Source organism: Lepus europaeus, chromosome 2, assembly GCF_033115175.1.
Source record: "Lepus europaeus isolate LE1 chromosome 2, mLepTim1.pri, whole genome shotgun sequence".
Classification (NCBI taxonomy): domain Eukaryota; kingdom Metazoa; phylum Chordata; class Mammalia; order Lagomorpha; family Leporidae; genus Lepus; species Lepus europaeus.
The window spans coordinates 64,667,904-64,686,387 of NC_084828.1; the positions used below are offsets into that span (position 1 = coordinate 64,667,904).

The following is an 18,484-nucleotide window of genomic DNA, read 5'->3' on the forward strand; positions in this document are numbered from 1 at the left end:
CCTATCTCCCGCTCCCTCTCCCATTCCATTCACATCAAGATTCCTTTTCAATTATCTTTATATACAAAAGATCGATTTAGTATATATTAAGTAAAGATTTCATCAGTTTGCACCCACACAGAAACACAAAGTGTAAAATACTGTTTCAGTACTAGTTATAGCATTACTTCACATTGGACAATACATTAAGGACAGATCCCACATGAGATGTAAGTGCACAGTGATTCCTGTTGTCGACTATTTGACACTCTTGTTTATGGTGTCAGGAATCTCCCTCGGCTCTAGTCATGAGTTGCCAAGGCTATGGAATCCTTTTGAGTTCGCTGACTTCAATCTTATTCCGACAGGGTCATAGTCAAAGTGGAAGTTCTCTCCTCCCTTCGGAGAAAGGTACCTCCATCTTTGATGGCCCCGTTCTTTCCACTGGGATCTCACTCGCTGAGATCTTTCATTTAGATCGTCTTCTTTTTTTTTCCAGAGTGACTTGGCTTTCCATGCCTAAAATACTCTCATGGGCTCTTCAGCCAGATCCGAATGCCTTAAGGGCTGATTCTGAGGCCAGAGTGCTATTTAGGACATCTGCCATTCTATGAGTCTGCTGTGTATCCCGCTTCCCATGTTAGATCGTTCTCTCCCTTTTTGATTCTATCAGTTAGTTTTAGCAGACACTAGTCTTGTTTGTGTGATCCCTTTGACTCTTAGACCTATCAGTATGATCAATTGTGAACAGAAATTGATCACTTGGACTAGTGAGATGGCATTGGTACATGCCACCTTGATGGGATTGTATTGGAATCCCCTGGCACGTTTCTAATGCCACCATTTGCGGCAAGTCCGATTGAGCATGTCCCAAATTGTACATCTCCTCCCTCTCTTATTCCCACTCTTATATTTAACAAGGATCACTTTTAAGTTAAAATTTAAACACATAAGAATAATGATGTGTTAATTACAGAGTACTAGAACAAAGAAAAAATACTAAAATGGATAAAGTATTACATTGTACATCTGAGTCAGGACAAGAGCTGATCATGAATAATTTTTAAAAAACCAAAAATTTTATCATGGGAAAATTCCCTATGACTACAAAAGGATGGCAAAAGGATATTAAACCAAACTATGGTGGGCCCAGTCATTTTGCTCTTTTTTGCCCTTTTTTGCCATTGCAGACCCTCACTGCCTTGCATCTCTGGGACACATGGCCTTCAGGCAACCCACCCCATGCTTTCTGGGCTGCTTCACTTCCAATCCAGCTTTCAGCTATGGCCTGGGAAAGCAGTAGAAGATGGCCCAAGTTCTTGGGCCCCTGAGCCTGCGTGGGAGACCCAGAAGAATCTCCTGGCTCCTGGCTTCAGATTGACACAGCTCCAGCTGTTGTGGCCATCTGGGGAGTGAACCAGTGGGTGGAAGACCTCTCTCTCTCTCTGCCTCTCCTTCCCTGTGTATCTCTAACGAGGAAGGAAGGGAGGAAGGAAGGAAGGAAGGAAGGAAGGAAGGAAGGGAGGGAGGAAGGAAGGAAAAAAGGAAGCATAGTGGCGCATCAAGTTAAGTCACTTCTTGGGATGCCTACATCCCATATGGAAGTGCCAGTCTGTGTCTCAACTACTCCACTTCTGGCCCAGCTATCTGTTAATATGCCTGGAAAGAAGCAGATGATGGCTTAAGCATGTGAGTTCCTGCCACCCACATGGGTCTTTCAAATAAATAAGAAGATACATCTTTTTTTAAAACAAGGGAGTGGTTAAATAGTCTGTATGTTTTAACTGGAGAGTTGAGGCTACTTACATGCAAGGTGACTACTGATAAGTGACAACTTAGCCCTGCCATTTTTCTGTACATAATCCTATTCTTTGTGTTGGATTTCCTTTGTTCTTTTACTGGGAGAATCTGCCTTCACCTTCTTTCTAGTGAAGACCATGGTTCTGTGTTTCTGTGTGTAGTCCATCCTTAAGCATCTTTTTTAAGGCTAGATGAAGTGGTGACAAATTCTTTCAATTTCTGTTTGCTATGGAAGGTCTTTATGTCACCATTATAGGATTACTTAAAAGTAACCAGAAGCAAATCCATAAATTAAAGAAATCAATATATCACATGAATGAACATTTTTCCCATGAAATTGAGATTTTAAAGAGAAATTAAAATGAAATATTGGAATTGGAAATGAGTAATTTAATAGATCAAATAAAAAATGCAGTGGAAAGCCTTAACAACAGACTCGGTGAGCCAGAAAAAGAATATCTGAGTTAGAAGACAAATCTCTGGAAATTGCACAGTCAGACCAAATAAAAAAAGAAAGAAGAAGAATAAATAAAAAAACTAAAAAACAGTGTTGAAGATTTATGGAATACTATCAAATGATCCAACATATAGGCCTTGGGAATTCCTAAAGGCATGGAGAAACAGAATGGGTTATAAGGCCTTTTTAGTGAAATAATTACAGAAAACTTCCCTAATTTGGAGAAAGTAAGAGATGTCCAAGTAGAGGAAGCACACAGAACTCCTAATAGATATGACCAGAGAAGATCTTCACCATGACACATTGTAGTCAAACCCTCCACAGTAAAACATAAAGAAAAGAGTGCACTTGCTCCTCATGTGGGATCTCTGTCCTTAATGTGCTGTACATTTTGATTTAATGCTATAACTAGTACCCCAACAGTATGTTTCACTTTGTGTTTCTATGTGGGTGCAAACTATTGCAATCTTTATACTAAATTGATCTTCTGTATATAAAGAGAATTGAAAATGAATCTTGATGTGAGTGGAAGGGGAGAGGGAGCGGGAGAGGGGAGGGTTGCGGGTGGGAGGGAAGTTATGGGAGGGGGAAGCCATTGTAATCCATAAGCTGTACACTGGAAATTTATATTCATTAAATAAAAGTTAAAAAAAAGAAAAGATTCTAAAATATGCACAAGAGAAATGACAGATTAATTTCAGAGGATCTCCAATTATACTCATAGCTGACTTCTCATCAAAAACCCTACAGGTAAGAGAGAATGGGGAGATATATTTCAAGTCTTAAGAGAAAAAAAAACTGTCAACCCAGAATACTGAACCCTGCAAAACTCTCATTTATATTATCTTATATACACTAATGGTATTGGGAATGCCAATTAAGTGGTTGAATAAAGGAATGGGATGGGGTTGGCCCTGTGGTGTAGCAGGTAAAGCTACCTCCTGCAATGCCAGCATCCCATATGGGCACTGGTTCAACTCTTGGCTGCTCCACTTCCGATCCAGCTCTCTGCTATGGAATGGGAAAGCACTAGATGACCCAAGTCCTTGGGCCCCTGCACCTGTGTGAGAAGACCAGGAGGAAGTTCCTGGTTCCAGGCATCATATCAGCACAGCTCTGGCCATTTCGGCCAATTGGGGAGTGAACCATCAGATGGAAGACCCTCTCTATAGTGGATGGAAGACCTCTCTCTCCTCTCTCTCTCTCTCTCTCTGCCTCTCCTTCTTTATGTGTATAACTCAGACTTTCAAATAAAGAAATAAATCTTTTTTAAAAAAAAAAGAATGGGATGAAGAGTTTTGCTATATTTTGTTGTACATGTTCCACTGGTGTGTGTACATTACATGAATCAAAATTCCACAATTCCACAAGTGCATTTTAAAGGTTTTATTGTTTTTACACAACCTTACAGGCATTTTTAAACAAATAAAACAGTTATTAAGGAAAGCATAAAACACATTCTTTGTATATGTGTAAATGTAAAACACAGCTCTTACATATGTGTAGTCTGTACACATAGTATACTGAAGAGGTTTACTCTTTCCCTGTAATAATAGAAGTATGATATAAACAACTTCTCAAGAGTGTTGGAGGCATTTATATTCTCTGCCTCACTGGTTGTTAGCTGCAGTGGAGAAAGGTGCAACGTCTCTCTTTTTCAACATACACTTCAAGAGGAGGAGATTCTATACTCCTTTAAGTATTTATTTTGGAAGCTACTGTGTTCAAGTTTTTACAACCATGTAAGTAAAACCTAAATTTCAGCTTAAGTGAATTTTCGTTTTTCTTAATAGCTGACATGGGAATTATAGAATTCTAGAAATTATTTCTGACAGAACAGGAAGAGTCAGGAAACAAGCTTGGGATATATATATAAAAATCGTAAATGAACCATCATTTTGAAAGTACACAATTTTCTAGTGTTCCACAGGGCAAACTTTACAATAACAGCAATAATGAAAAAAAGGTTATTTTTTGAAAAGAATGTTCCAATTTTCTTAGCATCATTTACAAAGGAATTATGTTTTCTAACTTAACTTGAGAAGACCTTCCCTTTTATTCTAAAGTAGAACTATATCCTTATCTACAGTAACTTTATTGAAAGTGCTATAGGAAAGGAGATTATCTTCTTTAAGCAACGCTTCTACGTGGGTGTCAATCTGCTCCAAGTCACCTGATGGACAACCCTGGAAAAAAGAAGCAATAGTCACACCTGCAAAAGAAGCTACAGTTCTCAATGCTGTAATCTGTGCCACCTCCTACATCTTCCCTACAATTTATGGGGCAGCAACACCAGTCTTGTATTTGCAGCCTTTCAAACTGTTTCCTCATCTCATCTCATTTTGTGCTCACAAGCAGGCAGGACTTTGGATAAATTTTCCTTCTTCAGTGGAGGTTAGCGCAACTGGTGTTTCCCTCTGCCTTTTTTTTTTTTTTTTTTAATTTTCTTTAGTTACTGATCAGGACCTAAGATTTTTTCCCCTCAGTTTTATCATCCTCTATTAGGGTCTCTCACCTCTGATTTTTAAAATTCATCAATTGTTAGCCTTTTAGGCAAACAGACAATTTCGACTTCTCTTTTTCTCTTCTTCCACTTTTGCATCTTTCCCCACAACCTCTGGCTCACTGCCCTGATCTCTGTCTCCATCTTTTCCTTCTCTCTTTCCCCTCAACTCCCTCCCTGGGTTCCTTGATACATGGAGAGATCCTTGGGACATATGCTGCCTCCTAACTCATCAAAATCTCATTCCCTGAGACCCAACTGTGGAGTCATCAAGCTCTGTAGCTGAACCAACAGGTAAGACAATTTTTAGGAAAGATTGCAGAAACAACCCCAGCTTTATTACTGCTCCCACACTAAGTGTCCAACACCACTATGTTCCTAGTCTTTCCTTCCATCCTCTGGTTCCATTAGATGTGCTTCCCTCCTTCTGCCCTAGATTTGCTTAGTCATCTACCAAGGATGAAATGAAATGAGTCCCAGTTTTATGCCTGGGACCTGTTACTGCAAACAGGTTGTAATACCAATATGTAACTCAATTTCCAAACATCATTGACCCTGAGAAGTGTCTTGTGATCCTTCCTGATACTAACAACTTCTTGGCCTATGAGGTTATAGTCCAATCTTGTTCTACAATTCTCCACCTAGCAGACTGGACTTCCTCCTGGCATTTTAGGTGGGTTCCATGCCCAGTTTCTTTATGTGCCTTTTCTACTCCATCAGCTGTGGGTCTACCTCATCTTGATTTTCTGCTCTATTCTTCTGTAGCGGCTCTGGCAATGACAGTCAGTAAATATGAAAAGTTCAAGTAGAGAGGTGAGAGCAGTGTATGTGGGCAGTTGCCCTTTGAGTACCTCTCCATTGACACTAGGTAAAATGCTTTATGCTCCTTTGCCTCCCTACCAAACACTGAATAAAACAAATTAATTTAATATAATTACCCTAGCTACTCAGGGGGAAACCTTATAAAGCAAGCAATTAATGAATTTAGTAAATAATTATTTTTCCTTTCCTCTTTCTAGGAAATACGCATTTTTCTGTTGGAAAATCCAGCACTTTTCTGGTTCTTTTCTGCTTGTCAGAAAGTGCTATTCAGATTCTATAATATAGTTTCTTTGTTTTTTTTCTAGGTTTATTGTTAGTGAAACAACTGTCATTGTGATCTTGTACCTGTCTCTATCTCAGATCTGATACAGCCACAAGCACCAGAAAGCACTCCACTCAAATCCCACTCTCACAGCAACAAACACACTCAGAGTGACTGAAGTAGTGTTGTTTATAGGAGCACAAATACAAGTGCAAATTAGAGTTAGTATTAATCATCCTTTTTATTTCAATACTGTAGCTTTTTAATTATTGCCTAGGTCACCAAAGGGGAGGGGTGTTTCTTTTTTGGTAATGTACTAATAAACATTAAGTAAAAATATTTTCTGCATTTCCTTTTGTACTTAATATGAAAAGAATTCTATATAAATAAAAACATGTATAATTGGTTTGAAGGGCGAGTGGGCTTCCACCTTAAAATGTTGACAACTGCCGGCGCCGTGGCTCACTAGGCTAATCCTCCGCCTTGCGGCGCCGGCACACCGGGTTCTAGTCCCGGTCGGGGCACCGATCCTGTCCCGGTTGCCCCTCTTCCAGGCCAGCTCTCTGCTGTGGCCAGGGAGTGCAGTGGAGGATGGCCCAAGTGCTTGGGCCCTGCACCCCATGGGAGACCAGGAGAAGCACCTGGCTCCTGCCATCGGATCAGCGCGGTGCGCTGGCCGCAGCGCGCCTACCGCGGCGGCCATTGGAGGGTGAACCAACGGCAAAGGAAGACCTTTCTCTCTGTCTCTCTCTCTCACTGTCCACTCTGCCTGTCAAAAAAAGTAAAAAAAAAAAAAAAAAAAGTTGACAACTAAGCAGTGTGGTTTCAAAGTCCATGCTCATCATCTTCTCTACTGATGTATAGCGAGATTCCTTGTACCACCTCCAAACCCTTTATGGGCAACGGAACCCACTGGTCAATCCTCCAGGCTTTGTGCAGGTGACTCAATTCCTGTTCCATCACCTTGCATGGCCCAGTGAGGTCATGTGTTCTCTCCCAGCATTCAGGGTCTATAATTACAGCATGTCACATATTCCATGTGCTCACTGTTCTGGCTTGGATTTCTCTATTTGTTTATAACATCCACACAAAAAAAATTTCAGGCTTGTACTTCATCCAATATTTCTATGTGCTATCATAGAAGTTGAGCCCTTCCTCGTTAGCTTAATCTATCACAGAAGTTCAATTTTTATGCTTTATAATACGCAGATGAAGCTGATGGCAATCTGTACTTATACAATGTTTAGCCTACAAGGTTAGAAGAGTATATTTTTGTTTATTTATTATTTATTCATTTTTGCTGAAAAAAATTGTAAAAAAAGAATTCCCATTGGACATATAGTGCTGAGAACATATGAGGCTAAACATCCTACACCAAGCACAGAGATTCTGATTTACTTAAAGAAGAATATCAATTTCTAAAACATTCTAATGTATATATTATAAATTCATCAGTGATTCCCAAATGATTATAAGTAGAGAAAGAGCTGGGTTAAGTGACTTGTCTGGGGCCAGTTAGTGAATGACAATGTAGAGAAGGAAGCTAGCTTAGTGCTTTTTCCACAGGTTGTATTCCCACTACTCAAGTAAAATTGTATCACTCACCAGCTGCAGTTTCTGCAGCAACGCTGCCAGTTGCACACGGAGACTCTCCAGTTTATCCTCAGTAGTTTTCCGTTTTTCTTCACATTGCCCCAGAGAGATTTCGTTAAGTACCCCTCTTCTGTTTGCTTCATAGATAATGGACTGCAATTTTTTCTTTATTTTTTTTTCATATTGGACCATATAAACATTCTGGATCTGGGAATTTTTTAAAAAAACAGTTTTAGTATATTTTGGAAAATTATTTTTCTCCTTAATATCACAAGACAATTTAATATTCCAACTCTGCACCTATGTACCAAATGCTGCCTCTGTTAAGTGCCATTGGAGGTCTAAATTCGAATTATGTTAATGCCTTCAAGGAACATATGCTCTGATGAAAGAAAGAAGAGGAAAGATGTACAATATTCTAGTCGTTATAATGTAAGAATGAGTGAGGTGTTCCGCCATGAGCCCAGAAGCTTTTGCTTTGAAATGAAGAAGGAACCTCATAAAGGTGAAATTTGTTCTCTCACTGGTGATATCAGATTATTCAAAGGACAAAGGAGGCAGGTGCCATGGCTCTCCACAGAAACAGTAATTAGTAGCCAATGACAGAATCGTCAGTCTGTGGGGCTGTCTTAGCAGATAATGCAGTATTATTAGAACTCAAGTCTGCAGTATCTAAAATGCACAAAAGCTATAGTAAGAGGAATTCCAGCTCCCATCACTCTTCTTGGGTTCCTTATCTTGAAGAAAAGAGTACAGTCATACATTTGACTCAGGAGTATTGGCTGCTTTTCAAGGTTTTATGTTGTGCCAGAGGCACCCATGAAGTAGGAAGAGGTAATGAAGAGGCCAAATGCTTCCATTTCAGATGATGTTAAACTGCTTATATCAACATTTTGGAAGGGTCTGAAGATATTTGGAGGCAACCTTACTCAGCAAACCCCATTCTGACAAACACTTGAATGATTCTGTACTAAGGAGATTTCTATGCTCTACTATGAACTGGTTGTATTTGTCCTACAAGGCCTCCCATACCTTCCTCTACCACATTCACTAGTAGGTTTAGACCCTTCCCAGACACTGTTCATCTCCCTTCTGTTACCGACTCTTGATCCCATGACTTCCTGCTCTTTATTTTTTTAAACAACCAATCAAACCCCCCTACATATATGAATTTCTGTCTAATGAACATTAACTAACATTTCTCAAATTCAAGGCACTGAATTTGATTATAGATGATGCAAAGATATATAAAATACTGCGCTTTCAAGAACATCTTAGGCTACAGGGTGAAACAATACAGGTGTGCAAAGGACAAAGGACACTGTGCCCCTGAGTAAGGCTCAGATATTATTAGAGTTGAGAGGGGGTGTGGATTCTCCATTGCATGAAAGACTTTAAAGTCTTGGTTCACAGGATTTGACCTAGAACTTATATTAGTAACTTATTCTATGATTATATGCATTTTTCATATATGGTTAATTGAAAGGAGTAGTTAGGAGCAGGGACCCAAAAAATATTCCATATCATCAAACATGAGCTGCATGTGTGTGTGTGTGTGTGTTGCAGTAGAATCATCGTTGTTGTTGTCATGTGGTAAATGTGAGAGCTATTGTGAGATACACTGATTGCTATTTAAAGAAATCTTAGATTGTTCACGGTCTTAAGCTGCCGGGAAGTTTGTGTGAGGCAGAATTATCTTCCGAAATCCCTGATCTGGATCTGCCCACTCTTCCCTCATTTCCTGAGTGCTAAGCCTCATTCTTCCAGGATTATATCACAGACGCCATGCTCTTGCTGCTTGCTGCTTTCTCTGTTCAGTAGGAGCCATATCAAATCTGCATAAGGCTCAGTGCTTGCCTCGGGTCTCTGTTTTAACATTACCTCCCTTAAAAAATAAATTACCTTCCTCAATACTTTTGGCCTTTTATCTGAAATAGACTCTTTCCCCACTCCCCTCCCTGCACACATCACTGTTTATTTCCTGGCCCTGCACAATTATTTTATGGCACATAATATTATCCTTATCTATTAATGTGTTTATCAACATTTTGCAACTCTACATTACGCTCTACTTATATGACTGTTATCGTTCTCTCCCTTTAAAGTGTGACTTTCATGTACAAAAGGATTTGGATATCTTTACTCCATATTTCCAAGGCCTGGCACACAGTTAACACTCTACACAAGGAAGTCAGGACAGTGGAGAAGCAGCACTTAGAGCAAAGTAATTAGTAGCCAGTGACAGAATGGTTAGGGAGAGATGAACAAAGGAATTTCAAACACATGGGACAAGCATATAGACTGCATTCAGATGTCTTGGCGTGGAATTCACTTTGGAACAACTTTAATTCTATCTACAAGAAGCTGATGACTTACAATTAAGGCAACTGCCACCTTCTCTGAAAAGCCTCACAGATGTTTCCTGGGAAGGCTACAGACAAACCCAGAGAGTGACAACTCCACAGCCTGACAGCGGGTAGGATAAATGATTCAACAAGGCTGGAATAAGGGGCCATGGTCACATCACACAGTTCAGATGTCGCCAGCCTCTAGTTTTGGCTTTGGAACTCAATAATTTCACACCTTCCTAAATAACAATAACTAGGAAACACTTCTTAATTAAAAAAATAACAGCAATAATAAAAAAAAAAACAAAGAAAAGCAAAGAGAAAAAAACGTTAAAAAAACAATGTTCTTTGGAAAATCAAGTATCACTCCTTAGCTATAAAAAGGAACATGATCCTGATATGCTTGAATGGACCTGAAATGATGCTTAATGAATAAGGTAAACTGCAACAAGACACATAGTGTATGATTTCATTTCTACGGCATTCCTGAAATGACAAAATAATAAAGATGGGGAGCAGATCAGTGGCTGCCAGGAGTTACAGGTATTTGAGGAAGAGGGAGAAGAAGTAAGTGTGAATATAAATGGGTAGCACAAGAGAGAGATGTATGGCAATGAGATTCTATTTTCATTTCAGTGGTGGTTACACAAACCTACACGTACGATAAAATGACATAGAACCACAAGCATACATTTTACCAAGTCCCTTGTTTTGATGTTATAATAATGTGAAGTGTGAGCACTGGGGGAAATTGAGTGATACATACACAGGACTTCTCATACTATTTTTGTAACTTAGTACAAATCTATAAATGTTTCAAAGTCAAAAGTAAAAAACTGAAACTGAGGAGAAATCTCAATTGTCCATCCAATACCAAGAACATTTATTTGACATACTATTTTCACTGAATATCTTCAGTGTCTCAAAGTTGACACTTTTGTGACCAGGAAACTCTATTTTCTTCCAACACTACAGGCCTTTCCTGGTTTATTCTCCTGCCTGTCTCAGGTAAACCTCTCCAGGAATTTTCTATAAAAGGTATCAATTTGGACAACATTTAAAGTTCAATGGGAGGGGCCGTCACTGTGGCATAGCAGGTAAAGCCCCCGCCTGCATTGCCGACATCCCGAATGGGTGACAGTTTGAGTCCTGGCTGCTCTACTTCCAATCCAGCTCTCTGCTATGGCCTGGGAAAACAGTAGAAGATGGCCCAAGTCCTTGGGCCCCTGCACCCGCGTGGGAGACCTGGAAGAAACTCCTGGCTCCTGGCTTCAGATCGGTGGAGCAGCCAACTGGGGAGTGTATCAGTGCCCTCCCCTCTGTGCCTCTGCCTCTCTGTAACTCTGCCTTTCAAATAAATAAATAAATAAATATTTTTTAAAAAAACCACAAAAATAAAATAAATCAGCTCCCTGCTAATACTCCTGGGAATGCAATGAAGGATGCCCTAAATGCTTGGGCCCCCACCGCCTCTGTGGGAGACCTGGATAGAATTCTAGGCTTCTGGTTTAAAAAAAAAATTCAATGGGAAAGGACATAGGACATACAGCTATATTAATACTTCAATTAAGCTGAGAATTGACTTAGAATTGAGAAGAGACTTAGTTCCACTCCTGACTTTTATAGAGGTATTTATGATGGAACAAAAAATGGAATTCTTTCTAAATTCTATTAATTCATAGCATAATTAGGGTTTGAAAGAAAGGATATTCAACTGAGACTTAAATTTTCTTTCTTGAATTCAAAGTGAGAGCTCCAGCAGCTTTGCAGCTCCAGAATCCTAACAAGTTTGTGTCAAGTAAGGAAGGAATACACAAGTTATAGATTTTGTGCCATACAAACAGGGGTAAGTGTGTGCTTCTGTAAGCAAGCAGGGTAACAGAAACAGTCAACTTTAATTCAACTCAAATATCAATATCAGGATGCACTCAAAGGTACTGAATGCCACTGGGATAAAGAGCTTGATAAGAGAAGATTATTAACTTCAAGGATTGTATAATATAAATATAATTACTAGATACTATATATTATATATAATAAATATATTTTGTAAAATATTATATAAAGTATAAAATGCTAACACAAGGCAAAATTTTTAATTAGCATTACAGAAGAGCTTTGAGGTTCTCAGAACACAGAGGTCAAACTTAATCACCAAGAAGGCTAAGGCAGGCTTCATGTAGAAGATGATATTAACCAAGCCCTATTCAGAGTGGAAGGGAAATCTAGAGACCCACTGTGTGTTGGGAGAGTAGATAGATTTTATGAGGACAGCATGAAGCAGATCAATGTAAGTAGACTGGAGCAACTCTGGGATACTCCTTTTGGATGGAACAGGTGTCCTGTGAGGAAAAAAAATAAATGGTAGTGGCTGGGGTCAGGTGGTGGAGAAGCACTAACAAATCATGAGTCATTCACTACTGTTATGGTAGTTATGAAGACCACTGACGTGGTCAAGCTGAGATGAACAGTGAGACATGTGACTCATATAGCTTCTCCACGTGCTATGTGTATATTAGCCAGGTTGGCAATGCTACCATGAAATATGTGAGACAAGCTACTTATGAAGGAAAGGGAGGTGTATTTGGCTCACTGTTTTGAAGATTCTAATAGACGCTGGACAGCCCCACTGATCTGGTCTCTGAGGAGATAGGGAGATGGCAATGATGGAACATTTGTGCAGGAACAATCACATGATGTGTCAGAAAGCAGAAGAGCATGGCTAGGCTCAATTCAGGATTTTGTAACAACTTTCTTCAGCAAGAACTATTTTCCAAGGGCATGCTCCTAACAACCTAAGGACCTCCCACTAGACTCATCTCCTAAACACCGTAACTGAATCAAGTCTCCACCCTCTCAGCACCTCTACCGTGACTCTGAGGTTCAAAGTCCTTCTTGAGTTTATGGCAATGTGGTTCTATTCAGTAAGAGTACACACCTTAAAGCAAGTTGCATAAATTTGTCCTCTACATGAATCTCAAGAATTTATTTAAATCATTTGCTTCATACTTTTGTTAAGTTTTCTTTGAAAGGCAGAAAGAGAGGGAGAGAGAAGCACAGAGTCAGAGATCTCCCAAGTGCTGATTCACTCCCCTAATGACCTCAACAGCCAGAGCTGGGGCAGGCCAAAGTGGGGAGTCAGGAGCTCGGTTAACATCTCCCATGTGGATGGCAGGGGCCCAGCTGCTTGGGCCATCACTTGTAGCCTCTCAGGGTGCTCATTAGCAGGAAGCTAGAATAAGGATCATAGCTAGGACTCAAACCCAAGGCACTCTGAATGTCCCATGTGGCACCTTAACCACTGTGCCAGACACCAGACACCAGAATAACTTTTATAACTATCCACTTAAACTTACTGATCATTCGGAACATCCTTAAAGCCAAGAAGTTTCATTAGGAGAGAAGTCATGATTCCAATTGTTCTATTTGGCTTGTCACATTTGTTTCAACAGGAACTCTTGATCTCGATTGTTTATTTTGGTTTCATTTCTAGAATCCAGCACTTTGGGGCAGACTCTGTGCCACAATACATTGGTTGCCACTTGTAACGCTCTCAGCGCATATCAGAGTACTGGTTTGGTTCCCAGCTACTCTGCTTCTTATCCAATTACCTGCTGATGTGCCTGGAAGGCTGCAGATGATGACACAGGTGCTTGGGTTCCTGCCACCCATGTGGGAGACCTGGATGGAGTGTCCAACTCCTGGCTTTGGCCGGGCTCAGCCTTAGCTATTGAAACCACTTGAATAGCGAACCAGTGGTGATTCTCTCTCTCTCTCTCTCTCTCTCTCTCTCACACACACACACACAGCCTTTCAAACACATTTTAAAAATCTTAAAAACTATTTAAATATTAGTAAGATAGAGTAAAATATATATTGAAAACAAATTTTATCTTTTAGTCTATGTAAAAAATGTTCATAAGTAAGTCTTCACACTGCAGTATGTATTGCTTTTCAGCAAAGCATTGTTCAAAAATAAATATATTCACTTTTCCTTTGAATAGTAACAGGAAAATAGGAACTACAACCGCCTGCCCACTTCGTTTCCTGTTGCATATCCCAGTCCAGGAGGCACTAAGCAGAAACTCTAGAGGCAAACATATCAACAAGGGTTGTTAAGTTTTAGGGCACACCCTAAAATCTGAGTGCTTTGTGCTACAGCCATTGTAAGAAGGAATCTGTTTTCAGTTCTCATTTTCATTTCAGGACTCCTCAGTCATATGTCTTTTGGGAATTTACTTCACAATTCTTTCTCATTTCTAAAACATGAATATTCAAATGTACTCCATGACTTACAAAAGAGATGAGGCAGAGCCTCTGCTTATAACCGTGCATGCACATCTCCAGGGGGTGTCATTTACCTCCTAGTTTGCAGAGCTGCATGTTTTCATGAGAGTTTTATGGAAGATGGCTGTAAGCATAAACACATGAAGGAAGATGCTAAGGCATGTGTGCTAGTGATAGAGCTGAAATACAATGAGAGAAAATGCAGATTTCCAAAAAGACTTAACATTTCAAACTTAATCTAAATGCCATGAAAATTTCTAGGCTGTCATGGCCTGTCTCTATTATTAGTGTGGGTACCTCTATGGCATCTTGGCTCTCATATTAATCCTTTATGTCAGCCTCACCAAGTTCACAGCTTGGAGTTCCAGTTCCCTTGAATGTAAAGTAAGGAAGTTGAAAGTATTTGCGTTTTTGAGGGATTTCTATAGTGTAAGTGAAAGATATAACTCCTGATTCCCTCACAAAATCTTTAAGGAGTAAGATGCATGGCATTACTTGATGAATGTTTAAAAAAAAATCTACCCAGAGAGAGAAAGATTGTGATTCAATACACTCAAAAACAATATTAGTGGTTTTGGAATAGTTTCAGAGGAGGGATGCATTTCTTTAAATTTGCTTTACTTTTTATATTAGCTAATTATAACTACTTATATAATAATGGAAAATCATAAAGTTAAAAACCTATGAGGGACTGGCATCATGATGCAGCGGGTTAAACCGCAGCCTATAATGCTGGCATCTTATCCTAGCACCAGTTTGAGCTCTGGCTTCTCCACTTCTTATCCAGCTTCCTGCTAATGTGCCTGAGAAGGCAGTGGAAGATGGTCCAAGTGCTTGGGCTCCTGCACTCACATGGGAGACCTGGAAGAAGCCCCTGGCTTCTGGCTTTAGTCTGGCTCAGCCCCAGCTCCTATGGCCATTTGGGGATGAAAGATTCTCTCTCTGTCTCTCCTTCTCTGTAACTCTCCCTTTGAAATATAATAAATAAATCTTTAGAGACTGGCACTGTGGCACAGTGAGTAAAGCTGCCACCTGCAGTGCATATGGGCATTGGTTTGAGAATTTGCTGCTCCACTTCTGATCCAGTTCTCTACTATGGCCTGGGAAAGCAGTAGAAAATGGCCCAAGTCCTTGGGCCCCTGCATCCACATGGGAGACCTGAAAGAAGCTCCTGGCTCCTGGCTTTGGACCAGCCCAGCTCCTGCCATTGCAGGAGACCTCTCTCTCTCTCTGCCTCTGCCTCTCTGTAACTCTGCCTTTAAATTAGTACATAAAACTTTTAAAAATAAATGAATAAATCTTTTAAAAATGTTAAGATTTCTTTTGAAAAGAGAGATATCAAATTTTTTGAAGTAATTTAAAACTCTAATCTACAATTTCTGCATTAGTCTACTGTTTCAAAAATTCAGTGAATATATTTCCTAGAGACTAAGAACATTCTACTTCTTGCTCAAAACACAATGCTGGGCCAAGTGCTTGGTATAGTATTGGAGATGCTACTTGGGACACTGCAACCCATTTTGGAGTGTCTGTCCCCACTTCTAAATTCCAGCTTATTTTTGATGTACACCCTGGGAGGCAGCTGGTGATTGGCTTTGCTACTTTGGCCCCTGTCATCTAAGTTCCTATCTCCTGGCTTCAGCTGGGCCCAGCCCTACTCTTAAAGCATTTGAGGGATAACCAGAGAATGGAAGATCTTTCTCTCTGTCTATTTGTGACTACCTCTCTCTCTCTCCCTGTGTTTCAAATAAAATGAAAATAATAAATTAAAATTAAAAATTATAATCCTGCTCTGAGTGCTTCATAAGTTTATGTCACAGAAAGATTTATATTTTCAAATTCAAAAAAATATTGCTTTATGACATCTGATATACCACACATTAATCTAAGTCTTGGTAAGTAAATGTAAATTTGATTTCCTTCCAAACTCAACATTTGGAAATGTGTGTTGTTCCTTCTTCGGAACACAGGGTCATTTAGAATTTAAATGGCTACACTGAAAGGAAGCTTACCTGGTCCAAACACATTTGCAGGATTCTGTTTGTCTGCTCTGGGCATTGCTCCAGCTGTTTTCATAAATGATAATAGAACAGGATATTAACTTTTACAGAAAGAGCTGTGTGCAACAGAGTTACAACATGCAAGTATCCAGTATAAAAAGCCATCAAAGCCTCAAACTGGCCAACTCTGGTGGTACGGCGGATCTTTTCAATCTAGGCCTAATTAAATTAATTAACTAAATTGCAGCTCACTTCATTCCAGAAAAGGATTAAGGCAGCTTACAAAAATAAATACTGTGTGGTTTTTTAAAAACACAGATTAAAAAATTAAGGTGGAGGAAAATTAAATGATAAAATAATAAATATTCAGAGAAATGTCAAGAAGGCAGCTGCAATATTGATTTCTTGAAATGCAATTTCAGAGAAATAGACTGAGAAGTCCCACACGTGTGGAATAATATTTAGTCAGAGATGAGCCGAGGTCACCTCAAAACAGCATTAAACAGAGAGAGGAACGTGGTTGCTTCCAGCAGCCAGGCCTTGGACGCGTCAACACTGGAAATCATATAGAGAAGGGGTTGCCATAAAGAAGAAGGGAGAGAGGGAAGAGTGAGAAATGTGTTGTCACGGACGTCACAAAGGAAGTGCATTAAGGAGAAAGGGGCAGTTGGCCTGAAGACCTCAGAGAGGTCGGGTAATGTAAGAAATAATGATGGCTAGGCTGGCGCCATGGCTCAATAGGCTAATCCTCCACCTTGCGGTGCCGGCACACCGGGTTCTAGTCCCAGTTGGGGCACCAGATTCTGTCCCGGTTGCCCCTCTTCCAGGCCAGCTCTCTGCTGTGGCCCGGGAGTGCACTGGAGGATGGCCCAAGTCCTTGGGCCCTGCACCCACATGGGAGACCAGGAGAAGCACCTGGCTCCCAGCTTCAGATCAGCACAGTGCGCCAGCCGCAGCAGCCATTGGAGGGTGAACCAACGGCAAAAAGGAAGACCTTTCTCTCTGTCTCTCTCTCTCACTGTCCACTCTGCCTGTCAAAAAAATAAAGAAAGAAAATAAAGAAAAAAAAAGAAATAATAATGGCTACTAGTAACCCTAACAAGAATGGTTTCAGGTAAGCAGTGGAGTCAGAAGTTCCGTGGGAAATGATGAGTTGAGAACAGAAGGTGAAGACGCTAAAATAATGATTATAGGCCAGAAAACTTGGGACTTCATGCAGGATCAGACTGAGGCAGATGACACCTCCATCAGATTAATAATTTGTGTCTCTGCACTGGTATCTCCTGCATCCAATGTCTCCACAAGCAGCTCCCTCCTACACTGCACCGGCCCCTGCCCTCCACTTGTGCAACAACTCTTCCTGGCCACAGACATGCACACCTCACACAGCTCCACCCCAGCCCTGTGGGCACTCAGTCACCTGGGGACGGTGTTCATATCAAGCGTGGCCAATAGCCGTTCACCCCAATAGCTGATCAATGTTTCCCTTCCAGTCATATATTGTACTTTCCCCAAGTAGTTCAGTAAACACCATTTCCTTCACATTTCTCAGTGATGTTTTGGTGACTCCAGCTAAGACTAGCACTTTGGGCAGTAACAGGGCTGCCCAGTCTCCAGTTCAGCTCCTCACAATCCTCACAACAGGTAGCTGAGGAAGTGTATGTAAGGCATGGATACTCTATTTTTGGTGGAAGAGAAGGAAGTCCCATTTCTTTTCATGTCTGCCACCTTCTGTTCTAGTCTTTAACATATTCACATTATTTTACCCGTGGCCACAATGATTTCACCTGTGGCTTTAATTCCGTCACTCATTTGGTGTAAGGATTCCTATCTTCATAGAGGTTAGCCACTCACCATCCTCTTATTGCTAACATTTGCCATTTTTCTTCACTGAAGATTAATTTCAGTCCACTCTGTCATTCTTTCAGAGTTATAAAACAGCCAGCTTACCTCCGAACTTGCTGCAAGTTCTTCCACAGATATGTAGTCCAGTTCCGATGGCAGCTGGTACTCAGGGAAAAAATACAGAAGGATCTCCCTAGGAAAAGAAGCACAGCAGAACCACCATGCCAGGACAACAGAGGAGCCAGTCACCTGTCAGAACTGGGTTCCTGAGTATTAAACATCCTGGCAAAGATGCACATCAATCCCCCTCAAATGCTTTTACCATTGTATGGAAGACTGCAGAGAGGGTCATGGGTGTGGTTTTAAAAGGGCAACAAGAAGGACCCTTCTTGTGATGAAAATGTTCTGTGTTTTGACTGTCAGTGTCAGTATCTTGGTTGTGATACTGGTCTGTAGTTTTGACAGATATTACAACTGGGAGGAACTGGGTAATGGGTTCAAGGGATGTCTGTATTATATTTTACAACTGCATATACATCTACATTTATCTCAAAATAAACTTTATGAAATGAAAGAGAAGGGGGAAGA

At 40.4% G+C, this 18,484-nt stretch overlaps 1 protein-coding gene across 1 annotated transcript in view; it reads right to left on the reverse strand.

Annotated features, from left to right (window-relative positions):
• Positions 1-4,296: 4,296 nt before the first annotated feature.
• MORC1 (MORC family CW-type zinc finger 1) overlaps positions 4,297-18,484 on the reverse strand; it is a 208,992-nt gene continuing 194,804 nt past the window's right edge. Inside the window, exons 24-27 of the mRNA XM_062180799.1 lie at positions 18,002-18,089; positions 16,064-16,117; positions 7,429-7,623; positions 4,297-4,422 (exon numbers count right to left, since the gene is read on the reverse strand). Of these exons, the coding sequence (XP_062036783.1) occupies positions 4,297-4,422; positions 7,429-7,623; positions 16,064-16,117; positions 18,002-18,089 (463 nt within the window). The remainder of the gene's footprint in view (positions 4,423-7,428; positions 7,624-16,063; positions 16,118-18,001; positions 18,090-18,484) is intronic.